Source organism: Lissotriton vulgaris, chromosome 2_1 (genome assembly GCF_964263255.1).
Source record: "Lissotriton vulgaris chromosome 2_1, aLisVul1.2, whole genome shotgun sequence".
In the NCBI taxonomy this organism is placed as follows: domain Eukaryota; kingdom Metazoa; phylum Chordata; class Amphibia; order Caudata; family Salamandridae; genus Lissotriton; species Lissotriton vulgaris.
This window is the reverse complement of record NC_141687.1, coordinates 748,522,450-748,543,191: the sequence shown is the minus strand read 5'-3', so window position 1 is coordinate 748,543,191 and position 20,742 is coordinate 748,522,450. Positions and strand designations below refer to the sequence as shown.

The window sequence follows — 20,742 nt, the reverse complement described above, 5'->3', positions numbered from 1 at the left end:
ATTTTCTTTAAGGTGGACGCATATCAATACTGTATTTTCCCTTTACCATATTTTCCACCAGGTTTCTTTCCAGGTATTGAACATACTTATGTTTAGGCTGTATATAGGTTCGTAAAAACTCGCTGTCACCCTGTTATACCCTTTATGTTTATTGGCATACAGGTTTTGTAGTGGAATTTTGTCTCTGCCAGCTGATGCGATTGCCCTTTGCGAGCATGTCCATTGTAGAAGGTGTGTTATGCAAACGTAATCTACCCTGACCAGGCCTCATTCAGTCATGAGCTCCTCTCTCATCAGAAGTGTGCCTCCCGGGAATAGGTCACCCAGGATTGGAGTATTATAATCATTTCAAGCCCCAGATCTATGGTCAATACGGACGAAAGGGAACTCTGCATGTATGTAAGATTGGTATCATGGGTGAAGGGGAAGAGGTCGAACCCTTTTTCCAGGTTATTTGTTGCCAGTATTCTAGGAGGATTATCAAGAAAGGACGTAAAGTGTTGGTTGAGCGTTGTACTGCTGGGGGCATTCAGCGAAAGAGCCTAGCAGGCGGGGTGGGGTGCGGGGGTTGTCCAGAGTCTATGTGAACCCATCCCTTGTTTTTGCTGTTGTGGTTCCAGTTTAGTGAAGGCTCTCTAGACATGCATCTGAATGTTGGGAAATCCCAGTCTCCCATTCATGGTAGGTCGCAATAATGTGGCAACATGATTTCTCCATACAAAAGATTATTTTTAATTCTTGACACAATTTATGATGAAGTTATGTATTCTGAGGCAAAGGTTTTTAGGATACAGAGGAAGCAAGGTAAGAAGTTCATGTAAAAGCTAGTCAGTCGGCCCAGACAGGATATTTCTAGCTATCCCCATCTGTTTGTCTTTGAAAAGTGCTTGCAAAACAGGTGGTATGTTGGTGCTGTAAAGCTGGGATGATTTATGTGGGAGGTAGATGCCTAGGTATTTGATAGTGCCCTGTGGCCATATGAGCCTATTGTGTTCTATGGCCTCTTGGGCATCTTGCTACCCGCCCGTGACCCCTATCCCACTAGATTTATTTTTAATGTATTTTGAAACCAGACACGGCTGCAAAGAGTTGCAACGCTTTTTTGTGTGCTAGAATAGATGTGGCAGGATTGGACAAAAAGCAAATTACATCGTCAGCATATAATGCTGTTTTAAATTCCTGATATGCCACGACTATCCCTTTGATTACACAGTTATCTTGAATTCTGTGGACCAGGAGCTCCATCGATAGTGTGAGCATTGATGGCGACGGGTGCTTCATAGCATGTGCCCTGGGAGAGGGGGAGAGTGGGTGAAAGTTCCCCATTCACCTAGATTCTTGTTATGAGGCATTTATAATTAGTTAATAACCAAGCTTTTATCTTGGAACTGATTGGTCTTCTGTCTAGCATTTTTGTTATGAATGATCAGTTAACCCTGTGAAAGGCCTTCTCCGCTTCTAGTGAGAGAAGGACCATTGGTTGATTTGTGCTTTCTGCTTACTCTGCTAGAGTGACCTCAAGTCTTGTGTTATCTTGGGAATGTTGTTCTTTATGAAACCACTTAGCTGTGGGGAGATCAGTTTAGGCCACACAGTATGTAGCCTATGCAGCAAGATAGAAGCAAAGATTTGTGCATATGTGTTCAGTTAGGCAATGGTTTTGTATGATGAGCAGTTCCTCACGGGTTTCAGTAAGAGTGCGAGTTGTGATTCTAGCTTAGAATCCGTTTTCTTCCCTGTAGTGAGGATGGTGGTTCAAGATCTTGGTTAGGGGCACTATGAGGAGGTTGGCATAAGCCTTATAGAATGTGGCAGGAAAGCTTTTTGGCCCTGGTATTTTATATCCAGGAAGCTTCGTTATGGCTTGTTGAACTCCTCACTCGTTAAGTCCTCTTCTAGATGCAAGTATTTTGTTCTAGATAGTGGGCAGGTGAAATGTTCAAGATATTCGTATTGTACTTCTGGTTGAAGGATTGATTCTGTGAAAAGGTCGCTATAAAAGCTAGTGTAGGTGGTCAGGATATCTTTCGTGTTTGTGTGTATGGTCCCATCAAAATCCCTGATCCCCAAGATGAAAATCTTTGTTCATAGCAGTCTGTTTATTGGTTTAACGGCCATCCTGACCACTATGTGGTCCGATAATATCTTAGGGCCTATATGAGATGAAGCGATTGATGATATGATGCCATGTGATACTAGGATAAATCTATACGGGTATCTGTGTACGAAAATGGAAAAAATAATCCCTATCTTCGTGGTGTGGATCGTGGTATATGCCCATTAGGTCAAGATCTGTTATTCTGTGAAGCAAATCAGCAGAGGGTGTGTGACACATGTACCGCCTAAGGGATCGGTCTACTGTTGTGTTCAGAATGGCATTCAAGTCTCCACCCAAAAGAGTGTGTCTGCATTCACGAAATCTGCTTAAAACTTTTCCTTTCCATCGTTTGCTGTGTGCAGAGACAAAAAAGGGTAATCGAACAAATCGAACAAAACGGAAGTCCTAATCTACCACAAAAATCACTCCTCCTAGGACGCCTCTTGGTGGCCCTCCAAACTTGGCCATCCACCCTTCCCTGTAGACCATGCCAAGAACATCCGGATCAACCTCTCCATGAGCAGACAGATCAGTGCATTCTCCTAGTCATTCTTCTACATCCTGCGAATGCTACGCAAGATTGATCGGTTACCCAAGCTCTTATAACAAGTGGATTTTGCTTACGGAAACCCAGTCACAATCCCAGCCCAAGTCTATGCCGACTCCAAATTACCCAGAACGCTGCTGCAGGCTCATCCAAATCATCCTGCGAATAAAAACACCTCTCACCACACCTCAACAATATCCACATGCTCCCAGTCCAAGAAAGATGTAAGTTCAAGCTACCAACCCACACCTACAAAGCTCTCCACAGCACTGGTCTAGCTTACCTCAACCACTACCTCAACGTCTGCAAACTCACATGACACCTTCAATCTGCTTCCCAGGCAAAAGCTCACATCCATTGCATCAAGAAGAACAGAAGCGGAGTACGCTCCTTAATATACCTTGCAGCCAAGACCTGGAACGATCTCCCAAAATACCTCAGAAACTCACTCCTCCCTCATGGACTTCGGAAGGAACCTCAACATATGGCACTTCCAGACGAAACAAGGCATGATCGCCTCGCTCTCCTCAGGCCTGCCTTACTCCGCTCATGGATACATGGATACGCTCACATTTGATTAGCTGCGATCTACAAATGCTCATAACATAGCAAGTAATTTGTTATATACAAAATAAATGACCTCCAAAAAAACTATTTTTATTCTTTTAGATGTGAGGAAGCGTTTGGTATTGGCTATACTATGTCCTTGTCTTATCTAAACTAGTTTAAAGATTCCTTCTAGAAATGAGAAGTTGAGAAACCGTTAAAACTGGCATACCTTATTTTTCAACTACAAATGAAAATTTCCAGCACCCAGGGTGATACATTGTTTCCTGTTAACAAAAAGTTATTTTGTGACACTTAGAAGAAAGCATATTGATCTGACCGCAAACATGGAAAACCTACACAGATTTACTTTAGATTGCATTTACTGCTATATAACTGCAAAGATATTTATGTCTGATGGTATACTTGATTTTTAAAGTTTGTAAATACTATTGAACAGAATGGTGTGCATTATGAATTGTTTTAAGCTGAAAATCTTCATTTGGTGTGTTTCATTTTGCAGGTTACTAAAGGATGCATTAAATGACCCACATTTCGGTGTGCAATATGAGCATATTCTTGGTGCTCTGTTGTCTGTCTGTGGGATTGGATTGAGGGAGGAACTGATGAAGGAGAACAGACTTGTTCAACTTTTAGGTTTAGTTGCTGAAAAGGTTCGGCAAACCAGTGGATCGTCAAGACAGGTGAGTTCTACTAAATAGCAAACATGCTTAAAATGTGGTGGTGTGGTATCTACTACTGCTCTTTTATTTAGTGAATTTAATGTGTTGTTTTCTGTCACCTCAGTTTAAATATTTGTTGGTGTTTATCTATGTATATCTATATATAGATATATGTGTGTGTGTATATATATATATATATAGATATAGAGATAGATATAGAGATAGATAGATAGATAGATAGATAGATAGATAGATAGATAGATAGATAGATACTTGTGAGAAAGTGGCTCTATATATACTGGACTAGAAGGAAGTACAGTGTGTATAGAGTCCACCAACCCCAGAGGTATAGCAGAGGTTAAAGTCAGAACTGACCTTACTCTCCAAAGTGGTAGCTTAGTCAAGCAGTAAGGCAGTACCAGAGGACAGTGTAAAGCATTTGATGTACACACTGAGTCATCAAAAGGTTTCACACACTCAAGGACTGAACTCCAGGCCAATTATTTGTATATCCAAAGATATGGTTGTTTTATTTTTAGAACCAACAGTTATAAAAATATACTTTTCAAGTTACGAGTATTCTCATGTAAATTCTTTGCAGAGGAGCAATATGTTTGTACACACAATAATCACAGGTTTGCTAATGGGTTTTCATAGGAAAGTACAGTTGATTACTTTATGGATTACTTTGGTAGTTCCAGGACTAGATCTTGGATTCAGTCTTGGGGTCTAAGCTGAAACCAGATTAGCAAAAATGTTTTAGTTACAGTGATGATTTTTCCTGAATATAAAGCTGTTTTAAAAGTTCACACTTAGAAACTTTTCGAGGTGATTCTCACAATGTTATTCAATGGGAGGAAATTCAGATTACAGGTAAAGTACGATCGTGTTACTTTTGTAACCCAGCACTAGTCTCCTAGGGCCAGCACTGGGGGCTTAACTTAAAACAGGTAGGTAATTGCGTTTCAGTATTTCATACGATTTTTAAGGAAAATGTGTAGTTTTCTAAAGTAGACACTTCATAGAAAAGCAGACAATGGGTTCCGATGGAGAAAATACAGGTTACTAGTAAACCCGCGAGGGATTACTTTTGTGGTTCAATACTGGGCTGAAAGGTACAGTACTGGCTTCTCTCCTGATCACAGGTGAGTATTTTCGAAATCAGACTTTGGCTGATTTTATAGGAATATTTTCAGTTTTCCAAACTTCACACTTAGAAAATTTCCGAGTCAAAAATGGGTCAATGTTATCCAATGGCAGGTAAGTGAATTACCGGTTTCCAGGTGAGTACTTGGTTGGTGAAGTTAGGGTTCTGGGCATAGACTCAGGGGTCCCCCAGGGTCAGGTGAGTACAGTTAGTTCCGTCCCAGCGGCGCAGGGGCAGCCGGGTGCAGAGGTAGGTAGACTCAATGTTATCCAATGAGGGAAAGGGGGCCTTCGGTTGGTGGCTGCTGGCTAGCAGGACACACGGCTCTGGGAGCTGGGCTCCTGGTCACTTGCTCAGGGCAAGAGGGGAAGTAGGATAGGGCAAAGAAGTCACAGCCAGCGGCACTCGGGCGGCTGGGTGCAGGGTGCTTTTCAGTCGTCGGGCGCTCAATGTTAACCATTGAGAATCTTGAAAATAGAACAAAGGCTGCAGGTCCAGGGACTGTGACTCTCCAGGGGCGACCAGCACTTTGAGAGGTAATTTGGGATGGAGCACAGGTAGGTACCTCAAAGGGTGGCAGAGGAGGCTGCAGGGCGCCGGGTGCAGGGGTGTCTTTGTGTGTCGGAAAAGCTTACCCTCGGTTGGTCGAGGTGGCCCCTGGTTCTGCATCTGCAGGCGTCGGCTGGTTCGTCGAGGAGGGTCTTTGGGCACTGGACTTCGGGTCCCAGTCGCCGGGGGTACGTCCTCGTGGTCTTGGTTCGGGTTGGCCCGCCCCGGGCTTTGCTGGTGCAGAGTGGGCTGTTCCCGAGCTTCCTGGTCGGCACCAGGTGGGTTGCTACAGCAAAGCCTCTGCTGATGGGGTCCCAATTGTCGAGAGGGTCAAGGCAAGCAGGTCGTCTGGGTGTCCCAAGGTTGCTGTCCGCGGAAGTCGCCAGGTTTAGGCAGGAGCAGGTTCCAGGATCAAAAGGCCGGTAGGGCTGGGGCCAAGTCAGTTGTTGTTGTCCTGTTGTTAACAGCTGCACGGCGGGTCTTCTTCTTCTTGATCATCTTTCTTCTTTTTGATATCGGGATCTGAGGAAGAAAGGTTCAGGGAGAACTTAAATACTAAATTTAGGGGCGTTACAGGTATGGCAAGGGCAGGGATCAATGGGTCTCTGTCCTGGGGTGAGTACACTCCTGCTCCTCTCCTGTGGGAGGGGGGCAGGAGCCTAGCTGGGAGTGGGCAGGAACTCCCCATCTACAAAATGGCCGGAACCAGGGGTCGTGCTTCACCTCGCCTCCTCCACCTGAGGGGTAGTGTTGGCACAGGTTGGCACCCCCCCTTCCTGACGAAGTTTTTCCCGCCAGTCTTCCCGCCAGAGTGGGGGTAGGACTGGTGGGGGGCTGGTTGCTGGGTACAGCAAATGGTCTGGAGAAGCTCTCAGAGGCAGTATGCCTTTGAAGCTTCCCCCTGTCCATTCTGGGGGAGGAGACATAGCACCTCGCCCAGGATGTGCTTTGTTGCAGACCCTAGAGAGCGGGGGCTCTCCACCCAGGGGTCTAGCAACATGTCTGCGGTGTGGCAGCCTCTGCAGACACTCAGCCCAGACGTGGATTGTAGGTTCGGGTTTTTGGAGGGCATCTCTAAGATCCCTCTCATGCATTTTACATTAAATCCCACACTGGCATCAGTGCGGGTTTAATGTGCTGAGAAGTTTGGTACCAAACTTGTCAGTCTTCAGTGGAGCCATTATGGGGCTGTGGAGTTCGTGAATGACAACCTCCCAGCACCACATACTCTTAAATGACAACAATGCACTCACAGTGCCCAGGAATGGTCCTGGGTACTGTAGGGGCACAGGGCTCATGCACCTGGGCCCTCACCTCTGGCATAGGGCACCCAGCTAGAGGGGTGACTGAAGTATGCCAGGGCAGTGGGTTTTGTGGGCATGGCACACAGGGATGTGTGCCATGTCGACTCTTGCTTTCGTTTTGTACCTAGGCACTCAGCCTGCAAAGGCAGTGTGTGGGAGCCAGGGTACATGACCCCTGAGGGTGGCACAATAAGGTACCATTTACTAGGGGCTGACAGAGGCCAGCGATGCCAATTGGGTATTTTGTTTCAGCATAGCTTTTCTTTGTAGGGAAGGAACACAGGCCCTGGGTACCTGATTGGCAGGGACCCAGGGCACACTCAGTCAAAGTACATCAGCAGTTTAGAAAAAAGTGGGGGCATACCAAGGCAAGAAAGATGGCACTTTCTCACAATATTCATGAAATTTTTCCAAGAAGTGTGCTGAACTCCCTGCGAAGCGGTTGCTCCTTGCTCACCTCCCGACCTACAAGCGCCACTGCGGTATCGTAGCGCTGACTATTTCATTTCATTCACTGGCTACATCTTTCATTTGGCATTTTACTCTCTCGTAATTAAGTGCCCATTCCACCGCGTAGCGCTCCGCATTTGCGTAGTTGATAGCAGTTTAGTGCAGATATTGTCTCAGGCGTATTGTGCTATTACTGCTGTTGTCCATCTCAGGATTTTTAATATTATTTGATACCTGTGTGCATAGCGCCGCTGTTCTGACTGATCGCATTTGTTTTGGTGCATTTACTTTGCCCTCACATAGCGTCGTGTTGTTGTTTGGGAGCCCTCCATTTTGTTGTGCCTGCAGCCCGTCCCTCCCCCTTCGCTAACGCCTCCCAGCTCACCCTCCCACGCTCCGCCCCCTCCACTTTCCATTTATGGCCAATGCCCCCAAGCGCAGCGTCCACGCGCTACGCCCGCGCCGAAGGTGCGCCAAAGGTAAGCCTGTCTACGCCCGTCCGCGCCTGGACCGCGCCCAGCGCCAGACCCCCTGGTCCTCGTAATGCCCACCCCTCCCGCATTACTTACGATGCCACCACCCTCCTAGCCCTTAACCCCGGCCACTCCCCCAACTGCGTCCAAGCCGCTCCTGGACACACCCATGGACCCTTTTCCTGCAACTCCTGCAAGTTCGACGGCACCAAGAACAACTCCTCATCTAAGAACACACAACAGACATCCGACCCCAACCACCTTAAATGCATCCTGCTCAACACCCGCTCGGTCCACAGGCATGCCATTGACCTCTGGAATCTACTAGACACCATCTCTCCGGACGTCGCCTTCCTAACAGAAACATGGATGAACGCCACTTCAGCCCCAGACATCACCATCGCCATCCCGGAAGGCTATAAGATCATTCGCAAGGACCGTACAGGCCACACAGGTGGAGACCTCGCTATCGTCCATAAGAAATCCATCCGCATCTCAACCAGCTCAGACATCAATCTCGCCAACACTGAACACCTTCACTTCCAGATCCACATCGACCCCAAGACCACACTCAGAGGCACCCTCCTTTACAGGCCACCAGGACCCCGCGCACAATTTAGTGAAGACATCACGGACTTCATCACTCCACACGCGCTCCCCTCCTGAAGATTACATCCTTTTGGGTGACCTCAACTTTCACCATGAAAAGAACAACGACCGCAACACCAATACCCTTCTAGACAACCTCGCCAACCTCGGACTTAAACAACTTGTCACTACCCCCACCCACATCGCAGGTCACACACTCGACCCTATCTTCACCTCCAGCAAACATGTCTCCTTCAGCCACACCACAGCTCTCCTCTGGACTGACCACAGCTGCGTTCACTTTACCTACAACAAGCCCACATCCAACAACCACCCCCAACCCACTCTGCAAACAAACTGGAATAAAATCACCATCGACCAGATCTCCTCTTCCCTTCTTCAAAACCCCCCAGCCCACTCCTCAAACCCAGACCATGCAGCCACCAACCTCACCCAATGGTTATCCAACAGCGCCGACATCCTAGCACCACTGAAAAAACGACAAATCAAACTAGGCAGCAAGAAGGCTCCCTGGTTCAACGAGGATCTTAAGAAATCCAAGAAACTCTGTCGATCCCTTGAGAAAGCCTGGAAAAAAGACCCAACCACCAGCACCAAGGACGCCTTCAAAAACGCCACCCGCATACACCACCAACTGATCCGGAATGCCAAAAAAGCCGCTTTCAAGAACCGTCTAGATAACAACGCCCACAACAGCAAAGAATTATTCAACATCGTCAAGGAATTTACCAACCCCTCAGCCAACTCCAACGACATCACCCCCTCTCAAGCCCGCTGCGACTCCCTAGCCTTATTCTTCCACAACAAAATTGCAGACATCCACAACAGCTTCGACAACCAACCCAAAGACAAACCCACCCTACCCCCTGCAGGACCCCCACCCCCCCTGAACATCCTCAATGACTGGAAGCCAATCTCCACTGAGGACACCATCCGTCTGATGAACTCCATCCACTCAGGATCCCCCACAGACCCATGCCCTCACCACATCTTTAACAAAGCAGACTCCATCATAGCACCGCACCTCCGAGACGTCATCAACTGCTCCTTCAACTCCGCAACCTTCCCGGAAAGCTGGAAGCATGCCGAACTCAGCGCCCTCCTGAAAAAACCCACGGCTGACCCAACCGAACTCAAAAACTACCGCCCTATCTCACTCCTTCCTTTCCCGGCCAAAGTCATCGAGAAAGCGGTCAACAACCAGCTCGCCGCATTCCTCGAAACCAACAAATCCCTCGACTCCTCACAGTCCGGCTTCCGAGCCAAACACAGCACTGAAACCGCCCTCATCGCAGCAACAGACGATATTCGAACTCTACTGGACAATGGAGACACAGTCGCCCTCATCCTCCTCGACCTCTCCGCAGCCTTCGACACGGTCTGTCACAGCACCCTTTTACAACGCCTCAGAAACGTCGGAATCCAAGGAAAAGCACTGGAATGGATCACCTCGTTCCTCACCGGAAAAACCCAGAGAGTCCGCCTTCCACCATTCAAGTCAGAGGCCACTGAAGTCATCTGCGGTGTACCTCAAGGATCTTCACTCAGCCCCACCCTCTTCAACGTATACATGAGCCCCCTCGCGGTCATCGCACGCCAACACAACCTCAACATCATCTCCTACGCCGACGACACTCAACTGATCCTATCACTCACCAGAGACCCTAACACTGCCAAAACCAACCTGCATGAAGGAATGAAAGAAGTAGCAGAATGGATGAAGCACAGCCGTTTGAAACTGAACTCAGACAAAACAGAAGTCCTCATCCTAGGCACCTCCCCCTCCGCCTGGGACGACTTTTGTGGCCTGAGGCCCTTGGAAAAGCACCCATCCCAACGAACCACGCACGAAACCTGGGCGTCATCCTGGACTCCTCACTCTCGATGACCAGACAAGTCAACGCCGTTTCTTCATCTTGCTTCAACATTCTTCGCATGCTCAAAAAAACATTTCGCTGGATCCCCACCGAAACTAGAAAAACAGTCACCCACGCCCTGGTCACGAGCCGACTGGACTACGGAAACACCCTCTACGCCGGTACCACCGCTAAACTCCAGAAAAAACTCCAACGCATCCAGAACGCTTCAGCCAGGCTCATATTAGACATCCCGCGCAAAGAACACATCTCTGATCACCTGAAAAACCTCCACTGGCTCCCCGTCAAAAAGAGGATTACCTTCGGGCTCCTTACCCACGCACACAAAGCACTCTACGAAACCGGACCTGAATGCCTCAACACACGACTGTCCTTTTACACCCCCTCCCGCCAGCTACGATCCTCCAACCAAGCCCTTGCCACTGTACCTCGCATCAACAAAACAACCATGGGAGGTAGATCCTTCTCCTACCTAGCAGCTAAAACCTGGAACTCACTTCCCACTCACCTTCGCCTTACTCAGAACCACCTAGCATTCAGAAAGCAACTTAAAACGTGGATATTTGACAAGTAATTCCCCATCCTTCTTCAAGCGCCTTGAGACCCTCTGGGTATGTAGCGCGCTATATACATTTTTTGACTTGACTTGACTTGACTTGTGCATGGGATGTTCTGGGGTGATCCATCAAGCGGGGGTTGAGAAAAAGGAGGTCAAATCAAGTGCTTTTCCCATGTTAATTTCTTTAGTGATTTTAGACACAACTACAGCCCGAACCTCTGGACGGAATTACACCAGATTTGGCAGAAAGCTAGCTCTTGGTCGAAAAAGAGTGCTTTTTATGAATTGGTGTAAATCCGTTCATTAGTTTTTCAGATATTAAAATAAATCCAAATTTAAATATGTAGGGACGCTAGGGCTGCCTTTCCAGCAGCTGCCTTCATGCAGCAGAAATGCTGGCTCCCGCAGAAGGCGGGTAACCGGCTAAGATCACGAGGGCCTTGAGCCCCCCCCCCCCCCATGGTCCCGTGGAACAGAGCAGAAAGAGGCAAAACAAAGATTAGAAATTAGTAGAAAGAGGAAGAATGAAGGTGAGAATCGATCAGAAAGGCAAGTTAAAGGTCAGCAGTGAGCAAAAAGAGGCAAAATAAAGGGGAGCAATGAACAGAAAGAGGTAATAAAGTTCCGAAATTAGCAGAAAACTGCAAACTAGAGATCAGAAACTAGCAGAAAGAGGTTTCCAATGACCCTCAGCAGTCAAGGCGACGTCATTCCCCAACTAGTAGTGCGCCATGAGGCGCATTTCTACAGTGGGTGAGAAAGGTGACTGGCCGCTGCAAGGACAGTCCCGCTGTGGGGGACTTACTCGTGGCAGCAGTAAGAGTTCTTGGCTCTCAAGGACCCTCAGCAGCCAAGGGGACTTTATCCCCAACCAATAGTGGGTCAGGAGGCACATTTGCTGAGTTGTTGAGAAAGGGGGTGGGGCCTACGAGGTCTCAGCAGTCCCGCTGTGGGGTATGTACTGGTGGCAACAATGGAGGTTCTTGGCCTCCAAGGACCTTCAGCAGCAAAGGGTACTTAATCTCCCAAACAGTTCCCCAGGAGGTGTGTTTACAGAGTGGTTGAGAAAGGGGGTGGGGCCTCCGACAAGGTCTCAGCAATTCTGCTGTGGGGATCTTACTGGTGGCATTAATAGGGGTTCCTGGACCCCAAGGGCCCTCAGCAGTCAAGGGAACTCCATCCTCCTTCCAGTAGTGTGCCACATTGTGTGTTTGTAGAGTGGTTGAGAAAGGGTGTTAGTCCTCAGAGGTCTCAGCAGTCAAGCTGTGGGGGACTTTCAGGTGGTTACAGGAGTGGTTCCTGGCCCCTAACTATTCTAAGCGTCCAAGGGGACTTATTTAGCGGTGACGGAACACTACTCCTCCTGCTCACGGAATTCTGCGGAATTTGGTGGAGTTTTTCAGTACCTCCGGGGAATTCTGCAGAATGAAAATCTGCAAGCTCCGCCCAGGCCTAGCAGAAAGAGGAGAATAATGTTCAGCAACGAGCAGGAAGAGGCAAAATAAAGTTAGCAAGTGAACAGAAAAAGGCTGAAAACGCGCAGAACTCACTCCGTCACTCATACACCCACTCACAGATTCAGACACTCACGCACCCTTTCACAAACCCATTGAGACCCTCACTGACTCACACATACACTGAGACACTCAAGCACTCACTCTCAAAGGTTTCAGGTTATAGTTGGGAAATAACATTAAAAAAACATAGGAATGATATAGTTGGAAATTTTATTTTAAAAGTCTTAGAAATTCACTGAAAAAAACAAAGGTTACAGGGATACTATAGTTAGGCCCAGATTTCTCTAGTACAAAAATGTATAAATTTAGCTTTTCTAGTTAATTGATCTAACTCGAACTTATACCCCGCAATGCAATGCTTATTGTATTGCATTGTAATTGCATTTGTATACCGCTTGCTACCCCTGACGAGGCATCAACGCGCTTTATTCGGCGAGTAGCACGCTACTCCGGGACCCATAGAGGATTAGTGTTGAATTAGTATAGTAAAACATGAAAGTACATTTTAAGTGGGGGATAGGTTAGTAAGTTATTTGGATTCTGAAGGATAACGGAAGGATAGAAGAGGAAAAAAGGTTTGTATCTATATAGCGCTTGTTACCTCTGATGGGGTGTTGAAGCACGCTACTCCGGAAACCCATAAAGGATTAGTGGTGAATTAGTATGGTGAAATATTAAAGTAATTTGAGTGGTGGATACTAGTCAGTTATTTGGAGTGAGAAGGATAGGGGAGGGATAGAAGAGGGGAAGAGGTTTGTATTTATATAGCTCTTGGTACCCCTGATAGGGTTTTGAAGCGCTTTTGTTGGCGAGCAGCACGCTACTCTGGAACCCATAAGGATTATTGTTGAATTAGTATGGTGAAACATGAAATTATTTGAGTGGTGGATATGTTAGTCAGTTATTTGGATTGGGAAGGGTTGGGGAGGGGTAGAAAAGATAAAAAAGGTTCGCATTTATAGAGCGTTTATAACCCTGATGGCGTGTTCAAACGCTTTATTGGCGAATTGCACACTACTCTGGAACCCATGATGGATTAGTGGTGAGTTATTATAGTGGAATATGGAATTTGCGAAGTGAACATGCTAGTCTGTTACTTTGATTGAAAAGGATAGTAGAGGGATAAAAGAGTGAAGGATTTCAAATATATATATATATATATATATATATATATATATTTATATATATTTTTTTTTTAGGTCATAGCAGTAGGGGTAGGCTTTTGGATAAGTAAAAATGGTTTTTGGATGGTAAGAGTCAGAGGGAAGAGTTTAGAGGGGTTTGTTTTGGGAGGGTCGGTATAGTAAAAGAGGTGCCAGATGCAAGGAGGGGTAGAGTAGGAGAGAGTCTAGAAAGGGTTATTTTGTGGGATCATAGTAGTGGTATGGGGTTTGGGATAAAAGAGAGAGTGGATGTAGAGGATATATTGATAGATGTATAGGGTTAGAGATAGGGTAGTGCATTGGAAAGAGTAGTAGAAAGTAGTTTGAGACGAGTCAGAAAGTTGACCTAGAAGATATATTGAGATAAGTGTAGGCTGAGAGATAGCGGAGTGCATTGGAAATGCCAAATTAGAAGAGTGATAAATATATAGATCCAAAAGTACATTGAAAGTATATAGATGCATAAAGGAGGTACGTATATGTAGATTAAAGATATTGATAGAGGTACAGGATGAGAAATATGGTAGTGCATTGGATGTGCTTTTTCAGGAGAAAAGTAACTGACACACAGATCCAAGTACATGGAGATACATAGATGCACAATGGAAGCAAGTACATGTAGACCAAAGATGATTTTTTTTTAACCACATCATTATTCTACAAAGCAATACACAAAGATTCTGTAGTGAAAATAAATGCTTATATTCAGAGGGATATGCTGTAAATTTCTGATCTGAAAGAAACTGGTTAGTGTTAGATTCCTTACCTTATAATATCCCCAGGCGTCAGACTGGATCCGGAAAGTTTTGCGTAGCAGTACCCCTGCGCGTCGTCCGCGTCTGTTGTCTGCGTCGTTGGCCCCGGGATGTTGTCATCGGAGTACTTAGACGCCGCCCTCGTGTGCTGACGTCAGTTATTCTTTTTTCCACGCCAGCCAGCGCAGATCTGGAAAAAGCAGTACTTCTTAGTCAATTTTTGACTAACTTTTTCGATCTCTTTTGGATCCTTTTTCGAGTTGATACGACTCTCGGTGCCGATAGGGATGCCCGGGTTCAAACCTGTGCCGACTGTAACCGCCTGATGTCCGTTACCAACCCACACCGTCAGTGCGTCTATTGCCTTGGGGCCGACCACGATGACCAGCTGCAGGCGCCGCGCCTAGCTCCATACCGGCGTTCAGTCCCTGGACTGAACGCGTTGCCGGAGATCAGCGCCTTCCTCGTGGCCATGAGGAATCGCTCCCCTCCGACGGGCTTTTCGGAGGTGCCTCCGGGCCCCTGGGTCCTTCTGGGTGCCCTAGCGGGCCGATGGCTCCGGCCCCGGCGCCGTTGACGACTTCGGTCCTGACGCCGCAGGGCCCCACTGGATCCGGGTCCGGATCTGGGTCGCTGCTGGTGGACCTTACGACTCCTCCGCCCGCGCCGACCCCCCGGCTGTCGCCCTCGATCCGGCGTCGGACCGGCGTCGCTTGACGCCGAGAGAAAGGAAATTCTTCTATGATCCGGCCCCATCCTTTGGACTTGACTATCAGGAGATGGGGGCGAGGAGGATTGGGAGGGGTCTGAGGACCCTCTGGCACAGGAGTGCCAGTCGTATCAGGACTGGGCAGTTGAGCTAAGGGAGGCCAGTGGTCTGGACACTTCGCCCGACACTGGATTTGTCTCCCCTCCTACCGAGGCTACGGAGGAGGGGGCTGCTTACAGCATGGGGTTGACAAGGGTGGCCAAGGCCTTGGCTCTTGAGCTCCCCGTCGCGACCGTGAGCACTAAACTCCTCACCGATTTCCGCAAACCGCAGGCATGCTCTTTAGAGCCTCTGCTACTGTTTAATGAGGCCCTTACTGACGTCCTGTTGGGCACCTGTTCCAAGCCCGCTACAGGCCCCCCTGTAGATCGGAACGTGGCCAGACGCCACCGCCCGGCCCCGGGCGACCCTAGCTTCCTGTCAACCCACCCCACCTCCGAGAGCCTGGTTATCCAGGCCTCTAACTCCCAGACCGCATTCCCGAATGCCCTTCCTGATCGGAAATCCAAAATGTATGACCAGTTCGGTAAGAAGCTGTTCTCTTCACTTAGTTTGGGGTTGCGGTCGGTCAACACCACTTGCCTTTTGGGTCGTTACACCCACTCACTGTGGGACACGGTTGCGGACGTGCTGCCAGACTGCCCGGAGGAGGCCTGGACAAAGCTCACTCAAGCCCTTGCGGAAGGGCGAGATGCAGCACGGTACTCTATTCAATGTGGGCTGGATACACATACTCGCTAGGCAGGGCGATTTCCACGACCGTGGCTGTTCGCCGTCACGCCTGGCTGAGGTCCGCCAACTTCTCGACTGATGTCCACAGCACACTCATGGACATGCAATTTGTTTGCCGTCGCCTCTTTGGCGACAAGGCAGACGGTGCGCTTGAGTGTTTCAAGGACTCCAGGGCTACGACCAAGTCCTTGCGTCTGTTGGGCCAGCGCCAGCAAACTTCTGCCTTTCGCACCTTTCGTGGCCAAGGAAGGGGCGCCCCCTCACGTCCTGCCAGCCACGTGCCGTTGACTAGCATCCAGCATGGCGGCGGACATGGTAACCGCCGTGGCGATGCAAGGGGACAGCGGTGAGGCCAGTCCACATCCACCCCCGCAGTATCCGCCTCAAATCCTTCCTAGTCCAAATTTTCAGGCCCATTTGACGCCAGTGGGGGGCAGGGTTTGCCATCACCTCCTCCACTGGCGCACCATCACATCGGACAGGTGGGTGCTGCAAATCGTCCGAAGGGGCTACTCCCTCCCCTTCTAGGCGACCCCTCCAGCCATGCCACCGCAGTACCACTGCATGTCTGGGGAACACTTGCAACTTCTGCAAGAGGAAGTTACGGCCCTCTTGGCTAAGGGGGCCATCGAGCGCGTTCTTTGGCCAGAAGTATGGTGTGGTTGTTACTCCCACTACTTTCTGGTTCCCAAGAAGGGCAAAGGGGGCCTATGGGCTGAGTTTTGCGCGTCATAAATTTGCTTTCATTTCATTTCATGCCCTATCTTGCACCTGCGGAATATCAATGGCTTCCTCCGGAACGAGAAGTTCAAGATGCTGACTTTGGCTCAGGTCTTAGCTGCCCTAGACCCCGGAGACTGCATGGTAGCGTTAAAACTTGCAGGACGCATATTTTCACATCCCCGTCCTGCCGGCCCACTGGCGTTACCTGCGGTTCACAGTAGGCCACAAGCATTTTCAGTTTACCGTGCTCCCCTTTGGCCTTACCAGCACCCCTCGGGTGTTCACGAAAGTGATGGCGGTGGTCGCAGCTCATCTGCGCAGATTAGGGGTGTCAGTCTTCCCCTATCTCGACGACTGGTTGTTGAAGGCGGGCTCGCCCCAGACAGTCATCAGCCACCTCCGGACTACGGCCGACCTCCTGCAACTGCTGGGGTTCTCCATCAATGTGCCGAAGTCACACCTGTGTCCCTCTCAGAAGCTCCTCTTCATCGGAGCGGTTCTGGATTCGGCGGAGTTTTGGGCTTATCCTCCCGAACAGCGGGTTCGGGATATTCAGGCTCTGATTCTGATCTTTCAGCCTTTATCCCGAGTCTCGGTCATGTTGATGCTGCGGCTTCTGGGGCTGATGGCCTCCTGCATCCTTCTGGTGCATCACGCCAGGTGGCGGATGCGGGCTCTGCAGTGGGACTTGAAGTTTCAGTGGGCCCAGCATCAGGGCAACCCGTCCGACCACATCCTGATCTCGGACGGCACTGCGAGACCGTTGCAGTGGTGGCTCACTGACCGCGATTGGGTCAGCGGCGGATCTCTCTCCCTACCCTAACCGGAGCGCGTAGTGGTGACGGATACGTCCCTCCTGGGATTGGGGGGGAAGGGGGGCACCTGAGAGAGAGGGAGATCAGAGGCCTCTGGCCTCCGGCGGAGTCTCTGCTCCATATCAACCTTCTGGAGCTGCGGGCGATCCGGCTTGCACTGAAAGCTTTCCTTCCCTCTGTCCGGGGATGTGTAGTGCAGGTGTTCACGGACAACACCACCGCCATGTGGTACTGCAACAAACAGGGCGGGGTGGGGTCGTGGACCCTTTGTCAGGAGGCTCTGCGCCTCTGGCAATGGCTGGAACACCAGGGCGTGTCCCTGGTGGTTCAACACCTGGCAGGTTCCCTGAACACCAGGGTCGACTAACTCGGCCGTCGGTAAATGATGGATCACGAATGGCATCTGAACTCGAACGTGGCGCAAGGTCTCTTTCAGCAGTGGGGAGAGCCTTGGTTAGATCTATTCGCCACAGAAGAGAACGCTTAATGTCTTCAGTTCTGCGCGTTGGAATTTCCAAGGCGGCACTTGCTCGCAGATGCTTTTCGTCGCGAGTGGAGCTGCGGTCTGTTGTACGCACTTCTGCCCAGAGTGCTGAAGATGATCAGGCGCGACAGGGCCCAAGTCATCCTTGTGGCTCCGGACTGGGCACAAAGATACTGGTATCCCAAGCTACGCAGCATGTCAGTCAATCCCCAGATTCGTCTGCCTCTTCAGGAGGGCCTTCTGTCGCAGAAGCAGGGGACGGTCCTCCACCCGAACCTGTCCAGTCTCCACCCCTATGCGTGGAGATTGAGCGGTGACAGTTGAGGCCATTTGACTTGCCTCCTGAAGTCTGTGATATCATTCTGGCAGCCAGGGATCCCTCCACAAAATCGGTATACGCCTGCAGGTGGAACTAATTTGTGGCATTGTGCACAGCAAAGGCTGTGGATCCCCTTTCTGCCCCCCTTTCAGAGGTTCTCCTCTTTCTTCTTTCTCTTGCCCAGCAGGGCTCTGCTCTGGGAACTATCAAAGGCTACCTCTTTGCCTTCTCTTTTCAAGTCCCCTGTTGTAAAAAGATTCTTGAAGGGCATCACTCGCATGTTTCCTCCTGTTCCTTTCGTGATGCCTCAGTGGGACTTGAACCTTGTTCTGACTTATTTGATGTGCGCTACCTTCGAGCCACCTAACAATTGCCCACTTCGTCTTCTTACTCTTAGGACTGCATTCTTGTTTGCCATCACCTCTGCCAAATCCTGAAGAACAGAACAGTTCTGTTCTTCAGGATTTCTGGTGTGATCATTGGTTCGCAGACCCACCACCGGGGTTGGTATTGCTGGGGTATCTATTCTAAGGTAAGGAATCTAAAACTAGCCTGTTTCTTTCAGATGCACAAGTTACTTACCTTCGGTAACAATATATCTGTAAGAAACAGTAGTTAGTATTAGATTTCTTACCGCTCCACCCATCCTCCCCGTTCTGCGAACCGATATCTAGGGTTTAGGTTCTTCCCTTTGAGGGCCCTAGTTTCATGGCACCAGTGTCAGTTTTTATCATGGCTCTACGTTTCTGGCGCGGAAAAGCTGTGTATAAGAACTGACGTCAGCACGCAGGGCGGCGTCTTAAGTACAGACGACGACACGGACGCGGAGCCGCGGACGACCCCTACCAACGCGCATGGGTACTGCTACGCAAACCTTTCCGGATCTAGTCTGGCACCTGGAGATTGACGTGAGCAAGCCTCAGCAAGGCCTACCAGTGCAAGGGGTTCGCCCTTCTCTGCACAGAGTCCTTGAACCATAGGAAGAAGTTGGCACAGAAACTGGAAAATACAAAAGCATAGTTTATTAAACCTTTAAAGGTGGAACTACAGTCCACACAACACCCTTCAGTTATTGGATGGAGTAGCACACCGAACTAAAGCACATGGCCCCTTTTATACACAAAGAGGGGGCTCAAAAGAAGGCGGTACAAACATGGAGCATGATTTATGACCATATAAGGACATTTCAGAACACAATCGATACATGGGTGGAGTTAACGGTTCTTGAGACCCCCCAAAAGCACATTCCCATCTGAAAATAATCACTACCAGATGTGGACTCTACTGGGCATGCGCTAACACACAAAAGATGCTAATTATAGCCTGTTGCTGGGCAGATTCCAAGTGCAGTTAACTGGGAAGTAGGACAAAACTCGTGGCGAGCACATGGCATACAAAATGGCTGCCACAAATACAAAATGGAGTCGGTTCAATTGCTACAACAATGGCCAAATACAACATATCTTCTACTAATGCTTAACCTAATCGGGGATATTCTAAGGTAAGTAATCTAACACGAACTACTGTTTCTTACAGATATATTGTTACCAAGGTAAGTAACTTGTGCTTTGCGTATGGTTTTATGTGGGCAAGAGCCAATTCTTAAGTAGTTTTCTGAAGATAAGGTGGTTGTTGGTGGATCTTATGTTGGGGGTAAAGAGTTTCATAGTTTGGCTGCTTGATCAGCGATTGGTGTGCCACCCATGTTTTTTTTTACTTGTATCTTGGGATTTTGAGGCGAGAATATTGATATAAAAGGTAGCATTGTTTAACCTCCATGCCTTTTTGGAAGGAGAAGCCTTTGTTTGGGCCTCAATCATATATTCATAATTTCCTGCCTTCCTGTGACCGATTGCCATTTTAGTTGCAACATGCCCTCACAAAAAAAATCTAATTCTGGTTGTTTTTGTCCGTAGGTGAGGGTTTCCTAGTAGCCAACAATTATTAGTAAAGTGTGTGTGCTTTTAAGGATCCATTTGCCTTTTTTTGACTATACACTGTGCCATGCCTTTTGGCAAAGATGTTTGGCAATTACCACAGTGCATATTGACACTCCATGACCATCTGCCTACCATAAGGGCAAGATTGTCTACTAAGTGAACTTCTGAACCATGCCATCATCGTGTATTAAGTTTGCGCCTCCACGCAGCAAGGCATTCTTCTGTTCATTTTCCGTTTGCCAAGAACTGAGATCTTTCATACTTTACACTCGGGGTGGAAATGTTTTAGAAATGTCTTGCTTTGTACACCTCTGAATATTTTTTGTTTCTTAAGTACAAGCTGGATTGCGAGGCTGACTGATTCCTTTGCCAGAATATGTACGGGATGATAGTCTTTAAATATTGTCTGACTTCTTTCAGCTCTAGTAATTAGCACATATGGCACTTCAGAGGAATGAGTCTGTACTTGGTTCCGTTTTAAACGGGCTCGGCTGGTGCAGAGTGGGCTGGTCCCGAGCTTCCTGGTCGGCACCAGGTGGGTTGCTACAGCAAAGCCTCTCCGGATGGGGTCTCAATCGTCGAGAGGGTCAAGGCAGGCAGGTCATCTGGGTGTCCCAAGGTTGCTGTCCGCGGAAGTCGCCAGGTTTAGGCAGGAGCAGGTTCCAGGATCAACAGGCCGGTAG

At 48.7% G+C, this 20,742-nt stretch overlaps 1 protein-coding gene across 1 annotated transcript in view; it reads left to right on the top strand.

Annotated features, from left to right (window-relative positions):
• Positions 1-20,742, top strand: part of PIK3C2A (phosphatidylinositol-4-phosphate 3-kinase catalytic subunit type 2 alpha) — a 553,726-nt gene that overhangs the window by 50,168 nt on the left and 482,816 nt on the right. The window contains exon 3 of the mRNA XM_086954142.1: positions 3,715-3,895. Coding sequence (XP_086810268.1) covers positions 3,715-3,895 — 181 coding nt within the window. The remainder of the gene's footprint in view (positions 1-3,714; positions 3,896-20,742) is intronic.